Source organism: Ranitomeya variabilis, chromosome 1, assembly GCF_051348905.1.
Source record: "Ranitomeya variabilis isolate aRanVar5 chromosome 1, aRanVar5.hap1, whole genome shotgun sequence".
Lineage (NCBI taxonomy): Eukaryota > Metazoa > Chordata > Amphibia > Anura > Dendrobatidae > Ranitomeya > Ranitomeya variabilis.
The window spans coordinates 23,535,788-23,561,908 of NC_135232.1; the positions used below are offsets into that span (position 1 = coordinate 23,535,788).

The 26,121-nt window shown below is 46.7% G+C and overlaps 1 protein-coding gene across 6 annotated transcripts in view; it reads left to right on the plus strand.

Annotated features, from left to right (window-relative positions):
* DDX4 (DEAD-box helicase 4) overlaps positions 1-26,121 on the plus strand; it is an 89,290-nt gene that overhangs the window by 25,688 nt on the left and 37,481 nt on the right. For 5 of the 6 annotated variants that reach the window (XM_077281385.1, XM_077281390.1, XM_077281388.1 and 2 more), the window contains 8 exons: positions 12,549-12,605; positions 13,581-13,613; positions 14,017-14,064; positions 17,844-17,885; positions 18,176-18,223; positions 18,773-18,844; positions 25,265-25,312; positions 25,789-25,827. In XM_077281385.1, the coding sequence (XP_077137500.1) occupies positions 12,549-12,605; positions 13,581-13,613; positions 14,017-14,064; positions 17,844-17,885; positions 18,176-18,223; positions 18,773-18,844; positions 25,265-25,312; positions 25,789-25,827 (387 nt within the window). The remainder of the gene's footprint in view (positions 1-12,548; positions 12,606-13,580; positions 13,614-14,016; positions 14,065-17,843; positions 17,886-18,175; positions 18,224-18,772; positions 18,845-25,264; positions 25,313-25,788; positions 25,828-26,121) is intronic. The other variant, XM_077281391.1, reaches the window with a different exon arrangement.

Sequence of the window (26,121 nt, forward strand, 5' to 3'; positions counted from 1 at the left end):
CTTCAGTCACTTCTGTGACTAAACACTGGTTCGGTCTCTTTTACAATATGAGGCGTGAATCCAGGTGCTCTTTCCTTCAAGTTTTACTGCAGTGGGGGTGACCAGGATCACCGTGTGGAGTCCTTCAAATCTTGTCTGGAGACAATCTCTGCGCACAAACTTTTTCACATACACCAGGTCTCCTGGCACAAAAGGATGGTGTCCAGGAACCTTGTCTGGGTCTGGAAGAGAACTGAAGACAGTTAAATGCACTTTGGCAAGGTGTCCATGTAAGGCCTGCACATAGCTAGTCAAGTCCTGATACTTGGGCTACAACTGTTGTGGAAAGAAACATTCAAGATTGGGGCTCCTGCCAAACAGAATCTCATACGGTGACAGTCCTGTCTTCCTGTTTGGGGTATATCCTACTGAAAACAAAGCCAGAGGGAGACATTCTGTCCATGGTTTACCGGTCTCCGTCATTGCCTTCTGGACTTTAGGCTTAAGAGTTCCATTTAGTCTCTCCACTTTTTCACTACTCTGTGGATGGAGTATGCAATGCTTGACTTACCCCCAGTGCTGCCATTACCTCTGACATGATCTCTCCAGTAAAATGGGAACTCCGATCGCTCTCAATGACTTCAGGAACTCCATACCTGCATATGATCTCAGCCATCAGTTTCTTCGCCGTTGTCTTAGCCGTAGCTTTGGCAACTGGGTAGGCTTCTGGCCAACCTGAAAATAGATCAATGCAGACCAACACATACTCATACGTCCCTACCCTGGGTAACTGAATATAATCATTCTGCAGTCTCTGGAATTGGTTAAAGGGCCGGGGAGTGTGTTTGGATGGAGTTTTCACTGTCCTACTCTGATTATGTGTGGCACATATCATGCAGCTCTGTACCTGCCTTTCTGCGCAGGTGGAAAACCCGGAGGGCAATCCATTGTTTCTGTAGGGTGTCACACATGGCCGTCTTCGAGTGGTGCACATTCCTGTGCAGAACCTGTGCCATCATTGGGTACAGTACCTGTGGTAGGCAGACCTTTTCACCCCTCCCCCATAGTCCGGTAACGGTATCAGAGCAAGCCCCTAACTTTTGCTACCTATTTTTCTCCTCCTTACTTGCCTGTTCTTGTAACCGGGCTAAGATGTCTTTCAACACAAGTGGAGATGGTGGGGTGTCTAGGTGATGTACTTGAGAGGCTACAGGAGTGCTTGCTGCTTTCTTTGCAGCCTGGTCTGCCAGTGCGTTACCCTTTGTCCGTCCATCAGTGCCTTTAGTATGTGCCTTTACCTTTATGATGCCTGTTTGGGTGGGAAGCTGTAGTGCATTCATAAGTTGCTGGACTGCCTCAGCACGTTTAAAGGGGTGGCCATTTGCTGTCAGGAAAGCCCTGGCTCTCCAGATAGGCCCATAACCGTGTGTAATGCCAAAAGCATACCTGGAATCAGTGTAGATATTTACAGTCTTACCTTCTGCTAGTTTGCACGCTTCTATGAGCGCCTTGAGCTCTGCTTCTTGTGCAGACATATGAGCTGGCATTGACTCTGCCTTGATTATCTCATGTTCTGAGACCACAGCATATCTGGTACAGTAGCATCCTCGGTCATCTTGGTGACGGGATCCATCTACAAAAAGCTCAAAATCAGCATTAGAATAGGCACACTAGAGACCAGCCGTTTCCTGAGACATCAATTCTAGACAGTCATGGGGTTTGGAAACCTAATCTTGTTCCTCTGGATCCATTCTAGAAAGAAAAAGAAAGAGTGTCCTTTTTTCATGTCACCTATATGTCACCTACTCCTCCCCCCTTTGGATCCATAGGAACTAGGAGAAAAGTAGCATGGTTCAGGACAGTGCACCTTTTTAAAATCACATTAGTAGGCATGAGAATAGCACACTGAAGTCGCAGCTGTCCAGCCATGGACATGTGGCTAGGTTGTACTTGGTTAAGGATACTATATACATCGTGTGGGGTGTGGACCATCAGTGGGTAATTCAAAACAATTTCTGAAGACTTGTGTAGCAACAGCTGGACAGACAACACGGGCCGAACACATAAGGGACTTCCTCTTGCCACCGTATCCAGGCGGCCGCTGTAATAAGCAACAGATCTCTGTTTGTTTCCATGAAGCTGAATCAGCACACCTGTAGCATGTCCTGCATAGGTGAGCTCTGTCTGCAAGGCAGTCTGCAATACTGTACGGCAATGCTCGGGTGTCTTGTAATCATATATAGAACCTGCAGTGTGTAGCACTATATCACAGGGCAAATTCCCTCTTTGGGTGGACATAGCGTCTCCTGGATACAAGGGGCCATAAGCAGCAAGGTAGGCTTGACACTCTTGGGCTATGGATGGGCCCCCCTTTTTCTAGCTATCTGTTGAGCCAAACAACCTCTATGTGACAGGGTAGAGTTAGCTGGGTTCACTATGGCTCCTATCTGGTGGGTAATTATGTCCCCATACCCTACTGAGAAAAGAACCTGGGATTCCTGAGGTGTGATGTAGCAACGTGAATGACAGGGAAACAAACTTCAGATTCCTGGAAAATCTAGCTGAAAATTGACATAAGGCAGCTGGGAGGGAGTTAGATTCCTATACAGGGTTAAAAGGCGTATTGGAGTGTGAAGCTGGACTCACATGTACAAGGGAGGGGGGCAGAAACTGGAGTCTGTTACATGGAGATAAGAAACACTGATCTCGCAGCTGCAGCGATGGGGGCCAGTGAGCGAGCAAGAATCACTACGGCTAGTGATTTAACCCCTGCCTTTCTTGCTGGGCTAAATTCTTTTGAAAACCTTTTACTATTTGCAATGCATCATCCGGAGTGGAAATCTCAATATCGGGTCTACTACAAAAAAGTATGAATGGGCTTTTTGTTACAGTGAGAATCCCAGATCTTCAAACACTACCATAAGACGCCCATAGAACTTCTCGGCAATCCAGGATATATTGGTGCCTTTTACCAATCTTTCAATTACTTACAAGTTTTCATCTAAGACTAGGCAGGTCTATTTCACTTTCAATTTCATACAGTACTTATTGCTGTAAACATAAATCTCTCAGTGTGTATTGTACCAAGGACAGAGAAAACTTAGAATGCAATACATGGCCCCCCCCCCCTCCCCCGTAGCCCACAGCGCCGAGGGGAAAAATTGCAAGCAGGGCGCGCAGGGGCACACACAGCCCCTCCCATCTAGTAACACGGAGATAAGAACTTCCACTGCATTCTTCAGCGCTGAAGGGAGAGCAAGAGCCCAACTCCATACCCCCCTTCTCCAGCACGTAGCGCAGATAAGGAGAAAGAAGAAGAAGAACTGACAAAGAAATCTCGCAGCGGTCTGCTCAGCCCCTCCCCTACAGTACACAGCACTGATACAAAGCTCCGTATCTTCTACAGTCACAAATTACAGCAGTTTTCAGACCTAATTTCTACAAAACTTTTCTATAATCCTCCGTGGTCTGGGCGGAGCCCCAAGGACGGTCCGTACGCACACACAAGGCAGGTCTCCGCCCAGGTTGGATTCTGCACAACACAAACAGGACACACCTACGCTTTTGGAGATCTCTTTCCGCCGCCATTACAGGGAGGTGGCTGGGACTACATTTTCATCATCAGTGGCACGGCGGCCATTTTACAATCTGTAAGATCACAGTTCACAGGCATTTTATAACCAAACACGGGCTCTACATTATCTGATCCTCCCCTCCATCAACCTATTTTCATCCTTTGTTCTTTAAGCCTCGCGCAACTCGCAGATAAGCTTCTTGACTGTCTCTTGCCCTCCCGTGACCATTGTCTTGACTTCCACGGCATCCTCATCTAACTTGTGGGGCACGGACTTCTTCTGCTTTAAGATACGCAGCATGACTCACAGAATACTATGTCCTCCTGCAGTAGGCCACTGGCAGCGATACCAACACGGTGTTCTATACCACGGAACTTCGCGTTCAACGTACTAGGAAAAGAGCCTCGCGCTCAATATTTCCTGTCCCTAAACTAGAACAACAGTGATTAACAGGCTATCCTGCCACGATATTCCAAACCGTCGGGAGGCGGTCTCCTAGTGAGAGCCCTCCACAGAAATACAGGTGGTCCCCCTCCGGGACGTCTTAATTACCTAGTTGGTACAATATCACAGAGGCTGCGTCTCCTATCCCTTCTCTAAGCCGCCCCACAATCTACAACTAGCTCAATTTATCACTCCACTTCACTACTAGACAATAGTCACGGGTAGGGTGGTTGAACGGAGTACAATGACCGGTGAGGGAGGTGTGGTGTACAGAGGTCGCACAGGATGCGACGTCTCTCAGTTGCTGGTTCAGAGCGTGGCACAGGATCACGTTTGATCTCACCACTCGATCATTCACCTCCCGGACCCAAGGAGACTACAGACAAACCAATAACGGCTGAGACACTAGCAAGTGTGACACATACAATGTATATGATCGCCACTTACCGCGTGCTGAGGGTGATCAGTCCTCGAGGTCAGCCACTAACGGGTATCATCCACAGACATCCAGGCATGGGTCCAGAGGGTCTCGGATCGCTGGCCACGCCCCACGTTGGTCGCGCCAAAATTGTCGGGGTCGTAAAACGACAATTACCCTTCCTTCACCAGTCATTCCCAATTAATATGTGTGCAGGGCATCTGGTACCGGATAAGAATAAATCAGACAGGTAGCTGGTTCAAACTTAGTTAATGCCCCGTGCATCCACACATGTCTGCAGCGGTCACACCAACTGGCTTTATTCTAAAATACACAATACTATATTGAGTGTTAGGGGAAGGCGTGCATTAGGCGGGGTTTAAGCTAGCATCCAGTCTTTCTGATTTGTTCTGACGTCTTCTGGTGAATCCTCCCTTTCTTCACATTCCTGAGTTTCGATTCTGAAGAAATGAATCATCCCTCCAGACACAAACCAGAAACGAAACTGAACCCTGGCGGCCATCTTTAAATACAATTACATTTGCATTAACTAGCAGATAGGAAAAACTTATTGTTTCACAGTATAAAAGTATAGCAGTACAAAGAGAGTATAAAGATTTATATAAAAGTACAAAGGTATATAAGAAAATACATTTTCACCTTGACAGTCCAGTCTGCACACTTTTACGAAGCACTATCGCGTGCATACCCAGTCTTCGACAGACGCTGCCCTTGGCAGGCGCATTCTGCAGACAGAGGTACCTCGGTAAGCCAGTGGTACATGGGGTTTTTAGCAGTGCAATTGCTCCCCATCCAGGGACTGCTTTAGGACGTCCCATGGTCCTGTGTCCCCCAGTGAGGTGTAGGAGAAAAGGAGATTTTTGTGCACTCACCGTAAAATATTTTTCTCCGAGCAAATCATTGGGGGACACCGCACCCACCCTGTTAGCCTATTGGCTTGTTGTGGTGTTTGTTCCTCGATTTTGACATAGTTTATTTGTCTTAGTTTTTTTATACTCCTACTGCTTAACTACCGAACTGGGTAATTACTGGCCAGACAGGGGGTGTATACTGCAGAAAAGGAGTTAATTCTTTGTGTCTTAAGGCCCCGTCTCACATAGCGAGATCGCTAGCGAGATCGCTGCTGAGTCACTAGTTTTGTGACGCAACAGCGACCTCAGTAGCGATCTCGCTATGTGTGACACGTACCAGCGATCAGGCCCCTGCTGTGAGATCGCTGGTCGTGTCGGAATGGCCTGGACCTTTTTTTTGGTCGTTGAGGTCCCGCTGACATCGCTGAATCGGTGTGTGTGACACCGATCCAGCGATGTCTTCACTGGTAACCAGGGTAAACATCGGGTTACTAAGCGCAGGGCCGCGCTTAGTAACCCGATGTTTACCCTGGTTACCAAAAAAAACAAACAGTACATACTCGCCTTTCGGTGTCCAGGTCCCTTGCCGTCTGCTTCCTGCTCTGACTGAGATCCGGCCGTACAGTGAGAGCACAGCACAGCACAGCACCGCTGACGTCACTGCTGCGCTCTGCTCTCAGTGTACGGCGGCTCAGTCAGAGCAGGAAGCAGACGGCAAGGGACCTGGACACCGAAAGGCGAGTATGTACTGTTTGTTTTTTTTGGTAACCAGGGTAAACATCGGGTTACTAAGCGCGGCCCTGCGCTTAGTAACCCGATGTTTACCCTGGTTACCCGGGTGCTGCAGGGGGACTTCGGCATCGTTGAAGACAGTTTCAACGATGCCGAAGTCGTTCCCCTGACCGTTGGTCGCTGGGGAGAGCTGTCTGTGTGACAGCTCCCCAGCGACCACACAACGACTTACCAACGATCACGGCCAGGTCGTATCGCTGGTCGTGATCGTTAATAAATCGCTATGTGAGACGGGGCCTTTAGTGTCCTCCTAGTGGCAAGCAGCATAACACCCATGGTCCTGTGTCCCCCAATGATTGGCTCGGAGAAAGATTTTACAGTGAGTACACAAAAATATCCTTTTTCTAATCCCATTATGTAATGGATATATTAGCAATTACCTGAAATTAAAAATTTAGTTTAGTTATTCTGATTCGCTATGTCGCATACCCAGTGTAGGGCATTGCAGTAGCTTGGGTATCCATATCCATGGTTACGACCGCAAACTGTCACTGAGTGGACGTAGCAATGGATACCTAAACTAATGCAATGGCCTACATGGTGTAAGTGATAGTGAATAAAAATAACTGTGCTAAATTTCAAATTTGAGGTATTTGCTAATATTATATCAATTTACATATTGGGAATGGGAATTCCCCTTTAATCACCGGCAGAGGAACTCTGTTTCCTGATGCTCTTCCAGACTTGCATCCTGTGATCATAGAATTGTAGAGTTGGAAGGGACCGCCTGGGTCATCTGGTCCAACCCACTGCTCAAAGCAGGATTCACTAAATCATCCTAGACAGATGTCTGTCCAGCCTGTTTGAAGACTTCCATTGAAGGAGAGCTCACCACCTCTCATGGCCGCCTGTTCCACTCATTGATCACCCCCCTAACTGTCAAAAAGTTTTTTCTAATATCTAATGTGGCTCCTGCCATTCAGTTTCATCCCTTGTGCATATTTGCTTATAATTACAACGTTTTTTTGGTTGTACTATACTTTATTTGTGATATATAGGTGTCGCTTATCGGTCCTATATCTTAGGCCCTTTTAAATGGTTTTATCTGTGTCTGTCTTTTTGAGGTGTAATAATAAGTTTTCTGATTTTGTTTATTTTTCGGGTGTGCATACCATCATTAGTCGTCTTTTCTCTTTTTGCTGTATCTAGTTTGCCTTACAGACTAAGTTTTGCACCCTGTATCATCATCAGTATAGGGGTGCACCCCTTTTACATATTATTCCTTGTGCAAATGAGAATAAAGATGATCCTTCTACAATGTGACAGCCCTTAAGATATTTGTAGACAGCTATTAAGTCTCCTCTCAGTCTTCTTTTTTGCAGCTAAACATTCCCAAATCCTGTAACAGTTCCTCATAGGACATGGTTTGCAGACCGGTCACCATTCAGGTCGCTCTTCTCTGAACTTGCTCCAGTTTGTTGGTCTTTTTTTAAAATGTGGTGCCCAAAACTGGACCCAGTATTCCAGATGAGGTCTGACCAAAGAGTAGAGCGCAATAATGACTTCACGTGATGTAGACTGTATGCTTCTGTTAATACATCCCAGAATTGCATTTGCTCCTTTTTGCTGCTGCATCACACTGTTGACTCCTGTTCAGTCTGTGATCTATTAGTATACCCAAGTCTTTATCACATTTGCTGTGGCTTAGCCCTATTCCTCCCATTCTGTATATGCTTTTTTCATTTTTATTGCCCAGATGTAGTACTGTGCATTTTTCCTTGTTAAAAACCATTCTGTAAGTTGCTGCCCACTGCTCCAGTTTATTTATCTTTTTGAATCCTCTCTCTCTTCTTTAGTATTAGCTATCCCTCCTAGCTTTGTGTCATCAGCAAATCTAATCAGTTTACCCCTCAATTCCTTCATCTAAATCATTACTAAAGATGTTGAACAATACAGGGCCCAGGACGGAACCCTGTGGTACCCCACTTGAGACATTCTTCCAACTGGATGTGCAGCCATTTATGACCACTATTTGGGTCCGATCACTAAGCCAGTTATGAATCCACCTAACAGTTGCCTTGTCCATTCCATTCTTAGTCATTTTTTCAGAAAGGATGGTGTGCGATACTTTGTCAAATGCTTTGATGAAGTCAAGATATACTATATCTACAGCATTTCCCTGATCCACCCAGTCAGTGGTTGTCATAGAAGGAAGTTAAAGGGAACCTGTCACCCCCAAAATCGAAGGTGAGCTAAGCCCACCAGCATCAGGGGCTTATCTACAGCATTCTGGAATGCTGTAGATAAGCCCCCGATGTATCCTGAAAGATGAGAAAAAGAGGTTAGATTATACTCACCTGAGGAAGCGGTCCGGGTCCAATGGGCATCACGGTTCGGTCCGGGGGCCTCCCATCTTCATACGATGACATCCTCTTCTTGTCTTCACGCTGCGGCTCAGGTGTACTTTGTCTGCCCTGTTGAGGGCAGAACAAAGTACTGCAGTGTGCAGGCGCCGGGCCTCTCTGACCTTTCCCGGCGCCCAGCAGCCCTTCTGAAAAAGCTGTACGGCGAAACGCGCATCAGGGGCTGCTGGGCGAGTCGGGGACACCCCCTATTAATCTTATGGGTAAGCATGCATCTCTGAAACTGCTCTGGGGTTTGCTTGGCTAATATATGATGTATTGTGATCTCCACTAATTACTGCAGGCCATTGGGCTATTCGATGAACTGTTAATTAGATGCTTGCGTCCCTGGGATGAATTTAGCTGTCCTCCCCGAACCCGGCGTACCTTCATGTCTCCGTTTTATTTCCTGATTTTTATACATTGTATACAGCATGTATATTTGAGTACCTTTCATGTGATTTTTCAATAAATACATTTTGCATTATACATTTATAATATATTGTTTGAGACATTTTTGCTCAATTTTCTCTAGGCTTGATCTATGGTAGCCTTAGAGATGGAGAGACTTCAATGAAATAGTACCAGAATGATGGACTGAACGTCTGAATTAGGCTGTCAACAACAGGCTGTGAAGCTCAGTTTTGACTATCGAATATATGAATTGTGTAAAGATCACTCAGCTGGATGATAAGGACAGTAGTAAGGTTTAATTCTCATTAAGGTGGAAAGAAGAAATTACCTGGACACAAGATCACCTTAGCTTAGAGAAGGACAAGGAACGGACAACAATAAAGAGAACAGACTCCTTCTGTAGTCTTTTTCTAAATGTAATTGCTTCCTAGAAAGCAACCTTCCAGGAGAGAGAGCAGGAAGGTGTCATGTATCTGTTCAAAGCGGGGAGAGCATTTTAAGGAATCAAGTGCCCAGGGTAAGAGACACAGAAGCCAGATTCTTCTGAAAAGGAGTAGACTGGGCAGAAAATTGTCTTGAAGGAGTTAAGAACCAAGCAGGACTTGACCCAACTGGGGCAAGTAGACCTCTGGAAAGAGAAGAGTAGAAAAAAGAATACACGACAATGAAAATGGTCTTCGAAGTAGAATGATGGGAGTGTATCAAGGTGGGCAACCGTGCTTGAATCCTAGAACAACCTGAACAGAGAACTGAAGAATTAAGAACTCTGCATTCAATACCAATGTCAATAATGAACGAACGTGAATATGGATGGAAGGGGGTGACCCTGGGGAACCAGGTCTGGATACACGGAGTGTCTTCTAGAAAATTGATTGCTTCTGCATCTGGGTTAGTCCAGAGCCACAAGGATGACGGGGAACCCTTTCCAACTAGATCTTTTTGAGATATTTGGTTCTGTCTGACTAGCATCAGGTCAATGTCTGGAGTGCCCCACCGGAGACCAATCTGGAGGAAAATATCCAGGCGAAAACCGCTTTCTCTGCGTTTTGTGGTTTTGGAAATCTGCCATTCAGTAGTCCACTGCGGGTATGTGCACTGCTGACATTTCACTAAAGAGAGCTCTGCTATGGCTAAATGAGTTTGTGTTTAATTCTGGTTGTTAGGCCACAGCGGTGGCATTATCGGGCTGGATATGGACGGGTAGACCTGACAGCTCTCCTAATGGAAAAAAGACGAATGACCCCGAGCTCCATTGATGTTAAGAGCTTTGTGATTCTTCATGTGTTACTGACCCAGATGACTGGCAATCCGCATCACGATCTGCCAATGAAAAGGAAGAAAATGGCGGTGAGGGGAGGAATCCAGCCCACTACTTGACGCTGGGTGGGAAAGAGAATTGGGACGATGCAGAAATAATAGTTTAGTCCTAACAAGATAAAAGTAAGCTGTAGGGGCATGGTATTGTAACTGTGCAGACAATTGTCACTGGCAGTAACCATGTTGTCCAGAATGCTCAAGCAGAAGCGGAGGTGAAATGGTGTTGGAAAATGGTTTCCGGTTCAGCGATTAGAAATATTGTTTTATTGGAGAAGAAAAACATTTGTTTGAACTGTGTTTTAATAAGAATGTTGTCCAGGTAGGAGACATCGATTTACCTGGCACAAGAGGACCACAATGGCAGGCTTGAACTTTGTGAACACGCTTGGGTCGTAACGAGCCCCAACTAGAAGTTCAACTGTGAAACAAAGAAAAACCTGAGTTGATTCAAGCACAGGATGGCATAGTTCTCCTGAATATCCAGAGTATAGAAGTTCATCAGGTTCCATGAAGTCTCTGATGGAAAAAAAGACTACATTTTGCAGCGGTGTGGTCAGACCTGTTTGTTCTGGTCCAGGATTCACCAAACCATTCTTTTTGGACATGATGAAGAGGTTTGCATAAAAATCTTAAGCACCTTTGTACAGGAGCTAGAACAATAATCCCTGATTAAGTGAGGAGATGGGCTGGAAATGGAAGACCAGGAGGACAAGATCATAGAATCCAGTCAAGTTTCTGGAGGAGACAAACTCTGACCCAAGTGTCCAGAAATTAAGATGGCAGCTCACCGGAAAAAGCTTCCTGGATGGGGGAGTGTTTTGTAATGCTGAGGGAAAACTTATTGCCTGTGGAACTGGAAGAAGTTTCCTTTTTCCACCCACACATCTTCATCTTTTGAGATGTGGAGTCTACTCTTATTCAGATGTAAGAGAACTGGTGAAAAAGACAGTGACTCAGTCTGTCAGCTGGGCGATTGGACCAGACTGTGGAAACAGAGTGCTCTTCTGGCATCTGAGATGATTCTTATCCATCTTGGTGACAGGCGAAAGCCCTGAAAAGGAAGGTGGTTAAAAGATCCTTTGAATGTGCGACCGTGTACCATGACTGGAGCCAAGAACCCAACAGATCAACACAATGTTGATTGAAGCCTGAATAGTCGACAAAGCAAAGATAATTACCTGGTGGAAAATCTGCTCTGTAAGGTTCAATAGCACAGTTGTAAGAGCCCCAGAAAAGATGCCCAGGTGCTGATGTCCTGGCCTGTCAGTAAGAGCCTTGGCATCCCAAGTGGCAGTGAAAAAAGAGCACAAACACCAACCTCGCAACTTTGCCCAAAAGGGCAGACTTAATCAAGGATTGCACGTCTAGCCATGGAATCCCGGAGATAAGTGGCATTCGAGCACAAGGTCATGGTCATGGATAACCGGAAGATGAGGGTCCACCAGGGAGAGACGAGGATGTGACAAAGTCCAGGTTTGCTTCTGTCTGAATGGGGGTCCGATTCTGGGGTTCAGCCTCAGAAGATGGGGGAAGTGAGAGGGCAAATACATAGTGGGAGGAAAGGAGACTATGAAGTTGCTCAAGGCCGCTTGGACCTCTGCTGCGAATTGCCTTGATGCGGAGAAGCTAGTTGGTCTGATTATCTTTCGGAGGTGGTCAGCGTACCAGGTGGTTGTTGGCATAGGTAAAGATGCTTCATAGCTGTTTCATACAAGAAATGGGAGTGCTCTAATTGCAGGCCGCACAGCAAGGTAGGTGATTATCTTGTCAGTAAGCCGGTGTAGTCTGCTGAGGAGCCAACTTTTTATTTAAAGGAATCCGTCACAACAAATTATGCTGGATATAGAATGGTGCTTGGATGCTGCACTGAAAGCCTGGCTCCACAGTGAAAATTAATTTTATTAGTCCCGGGAGCTGCCGGCTTTGGTTCTAAGTACTGGGACGTGCTTGCATCCGCTGCTGACAATGCTATGAGCGGTAACTAGCCACGCTGGTTGGGAGCTGTGTTTTCAGTATGACTGCAGTTCAGCTTTCTAACACTATGAACCTTCCGGTTCACCCTCGGCTTGGGTTAAGGAGAGAGCCTCCCGATTATAAAGGTCTGTGCCAATCAAGGGAGGAGAGCGTGCATACCTCCTCTCCATTCACTCTCTATGGGACCAGGTATGTAATCACCAATGCAGGGTAAAAGGAAGGACTCAAACCACAGGATGCAAACCATTTAAGGGAAAAAATTTTATTCTTTTAATGGTAGTTTTTTTTGGTCAATGTAGACATTAATGCTCTCCTCTACTACCTACAAACGTTTTGATATTGGCAATTAATATTTTGAGTATTTAATATTGCTTCACTTGCATGCACTTATCGTATTTGTTTTACTCATTTTCTATTTTAGACGATGACTTAAATCAAAACTACGAATCGTCAGGAAGAGGTTTTGGTCGGCAAAGAGGTAAATGCAAAATCTGTTCTGTAAGCTGAATTCACACAGGGATTTAATAATGCAGTTATAAAGGGACTGTCTAATCAAAAGACGTTATCGCCTAGTCGTAGGATAGATAACTAGAGATGAGGGCATCTGACGAAATTAGAATTTGGCAAATTGCGTGGATTTCACTGGGTAGTTTCATTCTCAGCTGAGTTATTCTCCGTGAATTGAATATCCCTTATGATGCTCCAGATGTAAATAACATGAATACACCTCCATGTTCATGTCCAGTTGCACTCACTGCCCACCAGTGATCCCCTCCTTCTTTCTGCTGGTGCGAGCCGCACCTCCGACAACGACCAGGCCTCAAACGTCCCTGCTCACGTGGCTGTGCAGTGTACGGTGACCCCCGAGGCCTCGTTGTGGTCAGTCATCTCTCCCAATCAAGTTATCATAAGTTTAACAAAACTCGAGTTACCGCAAAAGGTTGTAAACAAAAAACTTTAACCCACAGGCTGTGTGCACACGATGCGGATTTATTTCGGATCCGCAGCTTTTTTTTTCCACGCAGAAACGCTGCAGTTCCCCAAAGTGATTTACAGTACAATGTAAATCAATAGAAAAAAAAAAGGCTGTGCTAATGGTGCGGTAAAATCTGCATGAAAACTGCTGCAGATCAAAAGTAGCATGTCACTTCGTTTGTGCAGAACTGCAGCGTTACTGAACCCTTCCATTATAGAAATCCGCAGGGGTAAAAAATGCAGAAAATCCACATCAAGTCCTCAACAAAAACGCACAAAATCCGCAAAAAAAACTCGTCAAATCCGCACCTGCGTTTTCTGCCAGGAGATGCGGTTTTTGTGCAGAAAATTCTGCACCTCAATCCGCAACGTGTGCACATAGTCTTACAGTCTATTCTAACATTTTCACCGCATGCCATCTTTGGAGCTGCTTCTCCAGTGTCTTGACTGTAGGCCCAAACGTTGTTTTTTTGTTTAGATGAGAAAAATGACGGAGGCGGCTTCAACTGGGGTAAGTTTTGTGATAAAACCAAAGAATGCACCAAAAAATAAAGTAAGCGGATTATATTAATTTACTGTGAGTAAAAATGGTGATTATAATAATTATATAATGATTACAGAATTGGCTGACCTGCCAAGTGGTTTTTGCCCAGACAGGACCCAGTGACGTTCTGTTCTTTGGTCACTTCACTGCGGAGGCCTGTGATTGTCTGCAGCAGTCAGGTAACTGGACTTGATGTCATCCAAGACTCTTCTAGTCATCTGACTGCTGCAGCCAATCCCAGGTCTTGGTGATCAGGTCACAGAAAAAAAACAGACATTGTTGCCTCAGGAGGAGCGGGAGATAAAACTAATCAAAGTTTGTTCCGCTCTTCAAATTTTATAATATGGAAAATTTGCCTTAAAATTCATAGGTCGTTCAGATCGAGGAAGAGGAGGAAACAGCAACACCTTTAATAGAGGTAAAAAAAAAAGTTATTTCTGAGGCGATATTTACTAGAATATATAAGAACTGGGTCTACTTAGTGGCTTGAAAATTACCATGCAGAAAAGCACGCTCTCTGAGCACGGGTGTGAATTTGTTCCAGTCCATGACGTTTTGCTGTGTAGTCATCCATGGCCTGGCAGGATTTCAGGTTTGCATTAAGGATTGCTCTTCTACTGCTCCACCAAGACGTCTCATGGCATTATTCTGTCTTGGTTGATACTTTCCCAATAACTTGAGGATAAAGCAACTATTTTCTGTCCTCCGAAAACTGCATTTTTTTCTAAAATGCTGTAGTTACATCCTGCTTAATTTTCTTTTTTTTCAGTTGGTATTGGATGCTTTTTTCTGCAATGTTTTAGTTAATCTATTGTGCATATAGGTCCAGCTAATAAGAGGCTCGACGCTAAGGGAAAGTTGGGGCCATGTCCTCTCCGACAACCATAGCGGCTCAGATGTGGCCTAGTGTCTGTAGGAGGCAGACATGACCTGCATCAGGTGTGGATGTCACCCCACTTTAGGTCCCCTTCCTAGTTGGGACACACCATGCACTCCACTGTAGTGTACCGCCCTACAGATGCCATTTCATCGCTGGTCACCAGTCCCCCACGACTGCTGCCGCTATGGAGTACTGGTCTCCCCATGATCAGTGTGAAGCCATTGAATGGCATGACTCTGCAGGTCGCCGAAGACATCCAATAAATGCGACATCTGATTTTCCATAGGCTTCACTTGAGGACTTTTCCCTGGGGTCTCCCTCTTTATTGTCCTTGGGAAATTTTCTCAGCAGTTTTCTGTTTAACAGCCCCTTTGGTTGTTTTCTGCACTCGTCTTGCTGCGTCTCACCTCCGCACCTTTGTGCCATTCCAGGTATTTACAAGGCCCTTCTACCCTGAACGTCTGGCTCCTTTATTTTTTTCTGGTCACTGATTACTAATCGAGGTCTAAGAATTTCTCACAGCTGCCTATCTTGTCCTCTCATCCAGCATCCAAGACTGTGGGCTTTTTTTTTTTTTTACCTCATTAATGACTTTCTTCCCAGGCACTGTCTTCTTTCCTCCACCTCAGTGCAGCTCCTTTGGCACTGGTTACTTTGCAATCTTATGCCGCTCTTTCGCCTTGGCTTTTTCTGCACCCTATGCCTTAATCCCTCATATAACCCTCAAGAACCTGGAGCCCAGCCCATCTTGCCCCCGTGAGTGTCCACTTGCCCAGTCGTCACCCTCTGGCTCAGAGCTTGAAGAGTCTACCCCACCTCCACACAGATACTCTTCTGCCTTCCTGGATTACCCTTGGGCAGAGAAAAAGTGAATCACACCCATTCTTTATTTACAAGTCTGAATCACTAGTGGACACTTTAGACACTGACCAAGCTTCTAAGCTGTGTTTTTGGCCATGCAGGACCTTATTTGGATAGTAAGGGATAAGCCTTCATGTCGTGGGTGAGTCCACCTCTCTCAGAAATTTTTGAGCATGATGTATGACACTTCAGTTGGTCAGGTTTTCCTACCACCAATGAAGCTCATCCCCCTATAACCTGGAGTGTCTCATTTGCGGATGGAAACCTTTTCTCCTTTGGTTTTTGTATTCGGTTCTTGGGCAAGAAGGTCTGTTTTCAAGGCAGAACCATCCTGCTGCAACATTTTGTCTATTCAGTAGACTCCTTGGACTGTGTCCAGTTGCCCATTTGAGTCCACAGGGACCATTGGTGATTGACAGCCCCTACATGGCTTTCCAACAGATCCTTCCTCTTCAGTGGTGTGGTGATGACCAACTAGTTTCTTGTATTGGTGAGCATTGTTAACCATCACACCACTCTGTCTCAGAAGGAATCCTGCTACCAGATACTTTCTAAAACTAAGCCAGATTTCTAGCTCATTCCTACCGACCCTCCTTTCTCAGGAATCGCTGGATAACTCCAGGATCCCCTCATACCACAAGGATTCTCCATTGGGTAGAGCTCTGTGTCAGCTCTGGTCCACATCCCTGGCATGAAAAACAGATGTGGACTTTCTCAGTCGAGAAACCATGGATCCAGGAGACGTTGGTTCTCTGTTATGATCTGGTGACCTTGGAGCCGCATGAAACTTTCTTTGGAGTCGGTGGAACCTGTACTGACCGCAAATCCTGATCTAACACCGCAACTAGAAGTAGCTGTGGGGTGTGCCTAACATACCCTAGACACCTCGACACAGCCGGAGGACTAAATACCCCTATAGATGGAAATAGGAATGCTACCTTGCCTCAGAGCAGACCCCCAAAGGATAGGCAGCCCCCCACGAATAATGACTGTGAGTAGGAGAAGAATAGACACACGCAGGTAGAAAACAGGATTTAGCAAAAGAGGCCACTCTAGCTAAATAGGAAAGGATAGGACAGATTACTAGGCGGTCAGTATTAAAACCCTTCCAAAAATATCCAAAGCAGATAATACAAAAAATTCCACACTCTAACTAAAGACATGGAATGTATATCTGCCACTCCAGAGAATCCAACGAGACTGAGAAAATACTGACACAATCTAAGCTGGACAAGAAAACAAAGAATAGCACTGAATTGTGAAGCACACGTGTGCCACAGGGGGAAAAAAAAACAGACACTTTTCTTTGCAGATTTGGCAGAAAGGCAGGAGGAACCAGGCAGAGGTCCTACACCTCCCAACAACAATTGACAACTGGCAAGGACTAATGAATCCTGCACGCCTAAATACCCCAGTCAGAACTGCAATCAGCAGATACACCTGACCAGGACTGCAGCTCTGGGGCAACTGCATTACCATCTACAACCACCGGAGGGAGCCCAAAAGCAGAATTCACAACAGTTCTCCTAGAAATCTTCAGCCATCTCTGCCTTTGTTGGTTGCCTCCCACCATGGACCAATTTGCATCTTATCTCAACCACACTGTCACTTCCTCCTTCGTTCTCCATCAGGATCCAGTGGTCTTATTGGTCCTGTATCTTTTTTTTTTTTTTTTTTTTTTATTAAAGGTGGTCTCTGCTTTCCTCATCAATGAGGACATTGTCCTCGCCTCCTTTTCCCTGCTGCAGTTCATCCCCACGAATGTTCTCGCTACCATCTGCTTCTGGTTGGAGCCATTGGGGCCTGTATTTTAGTTAATGAGCCTTTCTGGTGTTTTTACTCTTGTGATCCCTGATGGTCCACAAGTGGGCCTGTCAGCCTCCAACACAACCTTTATTGAACAGATCAGGTTGGATAATGTTGAGGCCCCCAAGACCAGGGACAAATCTCCATTTTTTCGGTAACCGTTACTTCCACTTGGACGGTCAAGCATCAGGCCTCTGTTTCTCAGGTCTGCATGGCTGCCCACCTGGACCTTCATCCGCACCTTCGTCAAACTCTACAGGATTCCAACTTAGGTCACCAGGTGCTGCAGGCCACTGTGCGCTAGGTGGTCTGCATGGTCATGTTACTTCCCACCCATCGTGTCTACTCTGGGACTTTTGTGTCCCTCAATGAAAATCTGTTTTTTTGTACCCTTTCCCCTAAAATATATTAAGGGAAATCACTCCCACCAGTCAGAGCCCACGCTGCTTATTTTTTCTGCTTGTCGAGCCTCATATTGGACCACAGTTCTGTCTCCTATTGTATTAAATAAAAAAAATATTTTCTTGAAACTTTTTTTTACAATTTTTCTTTCCAACCCTGCAGAGCGGCCGAGTATATGCCAATATCTGGGTCAGCAGCTGTGTGTGACCAGTTTCTTGTGTGCACTGATTATTCCTTTTTTGTTGTAGGGTTTGATTCATCTGAAAGTCAGGAACGACCGAGGTTTTCAGGTAAAGACATTATATTTCATTTGAGATCGGTTTTAAAGGGTTTTCTGGGTGCCCAATGTCCTGGCTTCCATCGCTGGCCCAAGTTGTGCACTTTCCAGCGCTGCAAGTAGAGACAACTTTACCCCATTTATAGATTTTCTTGAAGTACTGTAGATGTATTTTCTTTGTTAATGTAAGTTTTGTTGAAATGTCTAGACATGGACGGGTGTGGTTTCACAGAGGAGCAATGTGTCTAATTTGTGTTACCTGAGAACTCCCATCTGATCGGGAAACTAAATTGATTGTTACAGGATTCGGCAGTAATCAAAACAATGACCAATCTCGATCTTCAAGAGGCGGTGAGAAACAGCAGAAATGCCGATTTATCAATGTGTTTAATACTTTTCATTTCACCGCTTGAAATTTTTCCCTCCTTATTCTTTTTATAAGACGATAACTTTTTTTTCCCCGCAAAATGGGAGCTCTGGTTTTTATGTCTTTCTTTTTTTTGTTTAACTAGAATATCATTTATCATACTTTGTTCCACAAAAAAACATTGTCGGTACTCGGCCGTGCCTCCTCCAGCTAAGCTCAAAAGTTGTCTGAGCTGTTAAAAACTGGTGCAAAGAAGAAAAAAAAACTCCAAAAAGTGCAAAGATGTTGGCACAGCTAAGACATTAGCAATAATGATAGAACATTTGTGTGCTACAGTTCTGGGGAATTGGGTGTCTGACTATGGATATGCAGCAAGTTGTAGTGCAGTCTTGGTTCAGACGACGCAAATAGTAAAAAAGTCTGATCCAAAGCAGATTTATGCAAACTAGCTGGAGGCATGAAGTAAATGGCTCAGCAATATCAATTATTCCCACAGAAATGAGCAATTTTATATATTTCTTTTTTGTGTGCAGGGTTTAACAATGACAATTTTAGATCAAGAGGAAGAGGCGGCAGCAGAGGAGGAAGAGGATCTTTCCAGTCAGGTAGGTTTATAGGCTCGTTATATAGGTGTAGTAGATGCTAGTCAGTTCAGACTGAAAAAAATAATAAATAAAACTGAAGGAACTACAGCGCTTATAACTAGGGCTTGTGATCCGGACATGGGATCATCCCTTTCTCCTGTCTGCAGCAGATACTTTCTGCAGACAGGAGGGGGGGATGAGTGTGGCAGTGTACACAGGACCAGGAATTAATTCAGGCAGTGCAGACTCTGGGCAAGTGAGCACCCAGGGCTGTGGAGTAATTAAGCCAAACCTCGGACTCCTCAATTTCCATGACTCCCGACTCCACAGCCCTGTGAGCGCCATCAATGAAGTGCAGATGCCGAACTGATCACTGAGCCCTTGGTCCCGCCAAGGAGCCCTTATTTACACGTGTTATAAAATCTCTGCGTAAGGTGTAACTATTTTGCCTATAGTATGTAACCTTACCTGTAGACTTTGCATTAAATCTTTTATTAGTGTTAATAAACTATAGGTGACACTGATGACATAAAAAAAGACACATTTTGGAAGAACAGGTAATTGTCTATCCACCTCACCTCTCCCAAAACCTTTACCCTTTAATTTCCACTGAATCCCCTTTTCTCCATCGCCACATTGGGGAACACAGGACCGTGGGTGTATGCTGCTGCCACTAGGAGGCTGACACTAAGTAAATACAAAAAGGGTTAGCTCCTCCTCTGCAGTATACACTGGATCTGGATAATACCAGTTCTTGCTTAGTGTCCGTAGGAGGCACACTGCGTCTGTTTTTCTCCAGACGTTCTTATTTTTTAATTTTATTTTTAACTTTGCGCAAGAAGATGATGGGGCTACAGACCCTTTTAAGGGGGCTGATCTCCCCCAAAACATCAACAGGCGAGCACGGCGAGTTTACTCCCCGTACCCTCTCCTGCGACGTGGGATGTTCGGCCGAGAACTAGCCCTGTGAAATCCTAGGGGAGCATACCCTTAAAATACTCAGAGGCCACCTTCCATGAGCACAGTCCGGCCGCCCTCCCTCTGCACCACCACTGAAGAACAGTGGTGCTGCATGGAGCTCCCCAGTCCCTTTCCACCTCCTCAAGAGGGCGGTGGATCGAGGTTGACTGCACCTCCCCTCATACCTCGCCTGAAGAGGACCATAAGCGGTGAGTCTAGCAGGGGTGGGGGCTCCTGAGCGCATCTTGCGGCCGGGCACTGCTAATTTAGTCCCCGGCTGCTTCTCCAGCTAGGCCGCGTCTACGCCCACAGCGCGTGTCACGCGCAAGGCCCCGCCCACCGGTTTAGCGCTTTTCGCACACTGCGAGAAGCGCTCCACATACTCTTGGCGGCCATCTTGATGTGAGGAAACCTTCTGGACGTCGCTGCACCTTCTCCCAGTCATAGCACTGCGGCAACAGGACACAGGACCTGGGTAGGTGCGATGCACACTAACACTGGCCCTCCTCCTGCACACAGTGCTCTGCTTTTTTAGCTGCACATAAATGCCCCACATTATCCCTGCACGGAGGTTAGCAGTACAACATGTCTGCCTAAACCCTCCAAAAAGTCTGCAAAAACATATCCGGTGTTCTTCACTTCTTGCACCTCCTGTCAGGCTGCACTACCAAGCTGGCATACTGCTCCGCTCTGTAATGCTTGTGACCCTAAATGCGCTCAGGAGCCCCCCGCCGCAAACGAGCCAAGCAGTGACCAGTCCTCCTGAGTGGACTTTGTCACTTTCGCAATCTTTGGCTTCTTTGACTAAAGCTATCGAGTCCCTCCAGGATCCAACCAGGAGCAGGACCACTAATCCGCCTATTCAGGAAACTTCCCCTACGGCAGCGGAATCTTCAGCCTGCAGGGGCCGCTCTCACTCTAGGCACAAGCAGCCATCTAGGAAAGGCGTCCGTAGCTCAACCCCCAGGCCCTCTGGTGCCTCGGCGCTCCGCTTCGTGCTCTCGCTCCCCAGGCACCTCTTCCGACCAGGAACTCTGATCCTGAGTCTGATGGCCCTCTAGATCTGGAGTCACCAGGTTTTCAGAGCTCTAAAGATAGTCTCATTGAGGCCGTCATCCAGTCCCTTCAGGTCGATGAGGAACCGGCGACCTCCAGTATGGATAATTCGGTGTCCTTCAAAAAGACCAAACGTTCTCATAGGGTGTTTGCCAATCACCCGGAGTTCCAGGACATAGTCCAGCAACATAGGGAGCGTCCAGACAAACGCTTTGCAGGCCAGAGATCTCTGGAGTCCAAATATCCTTTTTCTCCTGATCTCCGCAAACAATGGACAGAATCCCCTCCTGTGGATCCTCCTGTTTCACGTTTGTCCTCTAAAACCCTTCTATCCGTGCCGGACAGATCTTCTATCAAAGATCCCACAGATCGCCTAGTTGACAGTCTCGCCCGTTCAGCCTTTGAGGCTTCAGGCTCGGCACTCTTTCCCTCCTTCGCGGCTACTTGGGTAGCCAAAGCCGTGACTTGTTGGGCAGACTCTCTGCATAAGGCCTTACGGAACAGTGATCTTCCTTCTGACATAGCGGAGCTAGCAAATCTAATTTCCTTGGCTGGTGATTACTTAGTAAACGCTTCCCTAGATGCGGCGAACTGCTCTGGATTTACGGCTTCAAACGCTGTGGCGATTAGGAGAGCGCTATGCTTGAGGAACTGGCGAGCGTCCTCCGGATCTAAAAAGTCCCTCACGTCCCCGCCATATCTCAGTGGCCGTCTATTTGGTGAAAAGCTGGACAAGCTGATTTCAGATGCTACAGGGGGAAAAAGTACTTCCCTCCCCTAGCAGAGATTGACAACCGTTCCGACGACAGCCGCAGGCTCGTTTTCTGCCCTTTCGTGGAACTTACGCATGGCATTCCTCGGCCAGTTCCCCTGGTTCGGGGTGGCGGCAGAGACAAAAGCCCTCAGACTTCATACAGGCCTAACCATTCCTGGAGGGGTCGCTTCGCTCAGTCTAGGTCCAGGGGATCTAGACCCCAACCATCTTCTAAATGACTCACAACCTCGTCTGGGCGACACCGGCAAAGTAGGCGGACGCCTTCTTTTGTTTCTTCATGCCTGGCTCGCAGTCGTACACGACGAGTGGGTCAGGGATCTGGTGTTCTCCAGTTACAAAATTGATTTTTCCTTCCCCCCTCCTACCCGGTTTTTCGCTTCCCACCCTCCCGAAGCGGGAATGCGCGCTCGGGCTTTTTGGCCATCTAGTCGCTCCGCCAAAACGGAGTGATTGTCCCTGACCCAGAGGACGAAAGATTCTGCGTTTTTTATTCAAATCTATTTATGGTCTCCAAAAAGGATGGAACAGTCAGGCCCATCCTGGACCTAAAGCTCTTGAACAGATTTGTCGAAGTCCGTCATTTCAGGATGGAATCCCTCCCGTTCAGTCATTGCCTTGATGGAACATGGCGAATTTTTAGCATCCATCGACATCCGGGATGCCTACCTCCACATCCCAATCTTCCCACCTCACCAAAGGTTTCTTCGCTTCGCCGTTGGACAGGAACATTTTCAGTCCACGGCCTTGCCTTTCGACCTTGCCACCGCCCCCAGAGTTATCACAAAGGTCATGGCGGCGGTCATTGCCATTCTGCATTCTCGAGGTCTAGTCGTGCTTCCCTACCTAGACGACCTACTGGTCAAAGGCCCATCTTTCCGAGCCTGCGAGGAGTGCTTCCATATTTCCTTAGATGCTCTTTCTCGGCTGGGCTGGTTGATCAATTTAAAAAAGTCATCTCCTGTTCCAGCTCAACGGACCTCCTTTCTGGGCATGACCCTGGACACCTCCCTAGGGTTGGTGTTTCTTCCTCGGGACAAGGTCCTGGCTCTTCAACAGGGGTCTGGAAGCTTCTTCAGCCGTCCCCCTGTTCCATCCGTTTCGCATGAGAATTCTCGGGAAGATGGTGGCCGCAATGGAGGCAATTCCATTTGCACAACTACACCTCCGTCCCCTCCAGCACACTCTGCTGGACGCATGGGATGGGAGTCCTTTTTCCCTCGACCGACTGTGTCCTCTCTCTCCTCGGGTCAAGCAGACACTCCAATGGTGGAAGCTCTGATCCTCTCTTCTCCAAGGGAGGTCCTTCCTCCCAGTCCATTGGCTGGTAGTCACTACTGATGCCAGCCTCCTAGGCTGGAGATCGATCTTTTGACATCACGCTGCGCAGGGAACCTGGACTCATCACGAGTCTCGCCTTGCAATCAATATCCTGGAGATACGTGCGATTCGGCTGTCCCTAAAGCGGTTCCATCATCTCCTAGCAGGCCGCCCCATCTGTATCCAGTCGGACAATGACACGGCTGTGGCTTATATAAATAATCAGGAGGGCACCCGCAGCAGAACTGAAATGCACGAGGTAGAGCACATCCTTCGCTGGGCTGAAAACAACCATTCGGTCATATCGGCCGTTCACATTCCAGGAGTGGAGAATTGGGCCGCGGATTTCCTCAGCCGGCAAGGTCTTGCCTCAAAAGAGTAGTCTCTCCATCAGGACATATTTCAACCAATCTGCCTTCGTTGGGGTACTCCGGACGTAGACTTGATGGCTTCCTGGTTCAATGCCAAGGTACCTCAGTTTGTGGCCCGGGACCCCAGAGCAATCGGGGCGGACCCGCTAGTCCTTCCTTGAAGTCAGTTTCGCCTTCCTTACCTGTTTCCCCCCTGCCCCTGCTTCCCAGAGACATCAGGAAGATCAGGGCAGAAGGTGTCCCGGTAATTCTCATCGCCCCGGATTGGCCTCTCCGGGTGTGGTATGCAGAGCTGGTCCAACTCATCGCAGACGTTCCTTGGCGCTTTCCAGATCTACTTTCCCAGGGCCCGATCTACCACCAGAACTCAGGGGCCCTGTGTTTGACGGATTGGCCGTTGAATCCTGGGTTCTGACTCAAGCAGGTTTTTCCCGTGAGGTAGTTTTCACCTTGATCAATGCCCGAAAGCCGGTGTCATCGCACATCTACCATCGGACCTTGAGGATCTTCTTTGGTGCAGAAGCAGAGGTCGTCCTCTGATGGTTTTCAACATCCCTACCATCCTGGATTTCCTCCAATCCGGTCTGGACTTGGGGCTTTCGACGAGTTCCCTTAAAGGGCAGGTCTTGGCCTTGTCAGTCCTTTTTCAACGAAAAATTGCTTCCAAACCTCAGGTCAGAACGTTCTTTCAGGGAGTCTCTCATGTGGTGCCCCCCTACAAAGCGCCTCTAGAGGCTTGGGACCTTAATCTGGTCCTAGGTGTCTCTCTCTACCTCTCCTTTTATGGAAGGTGGCCTTTCTCGTCGCTATTACCTAGATCAGACGAGTCTCTGAGTTGGCCGCTCTTTCCTGTCGGACGCTGTTCCTTATGTTCCACCGGGACATGGTGGTCCTCAGACCGTCCCCTACTTTCCTCCTAAGGTGGTGTCTTCCTTTCACCTCAACAAGGATATCGTACTTCCGTCATTTTGTCCTGATCCAACGCACCGCGTGAAGAAGGCTCTTCACTCCCTGGATCTTGACAGCTCTCAGGAAGTACGTGTCTAGAACGACACCTTTTCGACAGACGGGTGCTCTGTTTGTGCTCCCGGCGGGACACCGGAAGGGACTGGCCGCTTCTAAGTCACCAGTCGTGAGATGGATTCGGTCGACTATTCAAGAGGCTTACCGTGTCAGAGGAAAGCCTATCCCTGCGGGTCTCAGGGCACACTCCACTCAGTCGGTGGGTGCTTCCTGGGCCATTCGGAATCAAGCGTCTGCCGAGCAGGTTTGCAAACCTGCGACCTAGTCTAGCCTGCACACCTTTTCAAAGCATTACAATGTCCATACTCCGGCATCTTCAGATGCAAGCCTGGGTAGGCGTATTCTGCAGGCAGCGGTAGCGCACACCTGTAGACAGCAGGTGCTTTAAGTTTACACTGTTGGGTTATTTCCCGCCCAGGGACTGCTTTTGGACATCCCACGGTCCTGTGTCCCTCAATGTGGCGATGGAGAAATAGGGATTTTTGTGTACTCACAGTAAAATCCTTTTCTCCGAGCCACTCATTGGGGGACACAGCACCCACCCCCTGTTTTGGCTTGTTGCCTATGATGAGTGTTTTTAGTCTCTGACATGTTGTTCCTACGGTTAAATCTTGTTAATCTCCTACTGCTTTGCTATGAACCGGTATTTTCCGGAGCCAGTGGGCGGTGTATACTGCAGAGGAGGAGCTAACCCTTTTTGTATTTACTTAGTGTCAGCAGCATACACCCACGGTCCTATGTCCCCCAATGAGTGGCTCGGAGAAAAGGATTTTACGGTGAGTACACAAAAATCCCTATGTTCATTATACTATCATAATATGAATTCCCTCTTCTGAATACTGATCGATTTGCTGCTGCGGATAGATCAGATCATGCATATCTCATCTCTCAAGTTTTGGCATTGCCAGACTAATTTTTGGAATTTTTTTTTATTTTAAGGTGACAGTGGAGGATATGAAAACCGTAGAGATTTTGGTAGTAGAAGAGGTAATTGTTTATTTTGTTTTTTCCCTCCTCCAATTACTCCTCCTCGCCTCAAAATTTTTATCCTGTAAATATATTGCCATCATATTAAATAGCACCATGCACTTAATATTGCTCATTATTCATTAACTCTTTAAGATCACGTGATTAAAAACTGACGAGCCGATTTCTTAATCAATTATCACTGTATTATTCAATCACTGCAAAAGTCAATGGTAGGGAGAGGAGCAGAGCAGCTGGGTGAAAAGTTTAGGAGGGGAATGGTAAATGCAGGGACAAGAGACTTCCTGTTTCTACATAAAGCATAGAAAAGAGAAGAATTAGCTGGGTACAATGACAAAATGAGCAATGGTAAGTACACAGTGCTATATAATATGATTGAAATATATTAAGCGGATAAAAACTTAGATGGAAGGAGTGCTTCCTTAATGACTTTTAGTTAATGCGCTGTAACACTTTTGTATGATTCTTGGTTTTAGGAGACAATGATTTTAGCAGCAGAGGATTTGGAAGATCAGGTAATGTTCCGTATCTTTCTTGGTAATATAGGCTGGATGTGACGTCTGTATCTCTCCCAGTAATATAGGCTGGGTTATTTATTTATATAGCACCATTGATTCCATGGTGCTGTACATGAAAAGGGCTTACATACAAATTACAGATATGATTTACAGTAAGCAAACTAACAATTACAGACTGATACAGAGGGGTGAGGATCCTGCCCATGCGGACTTACATTCTACTGGATGGTGGGGATGGAGACAATAGGTTGAGGGTTTCTGAGGTGTGTGTGTCTCCCAGTAATATAGGCT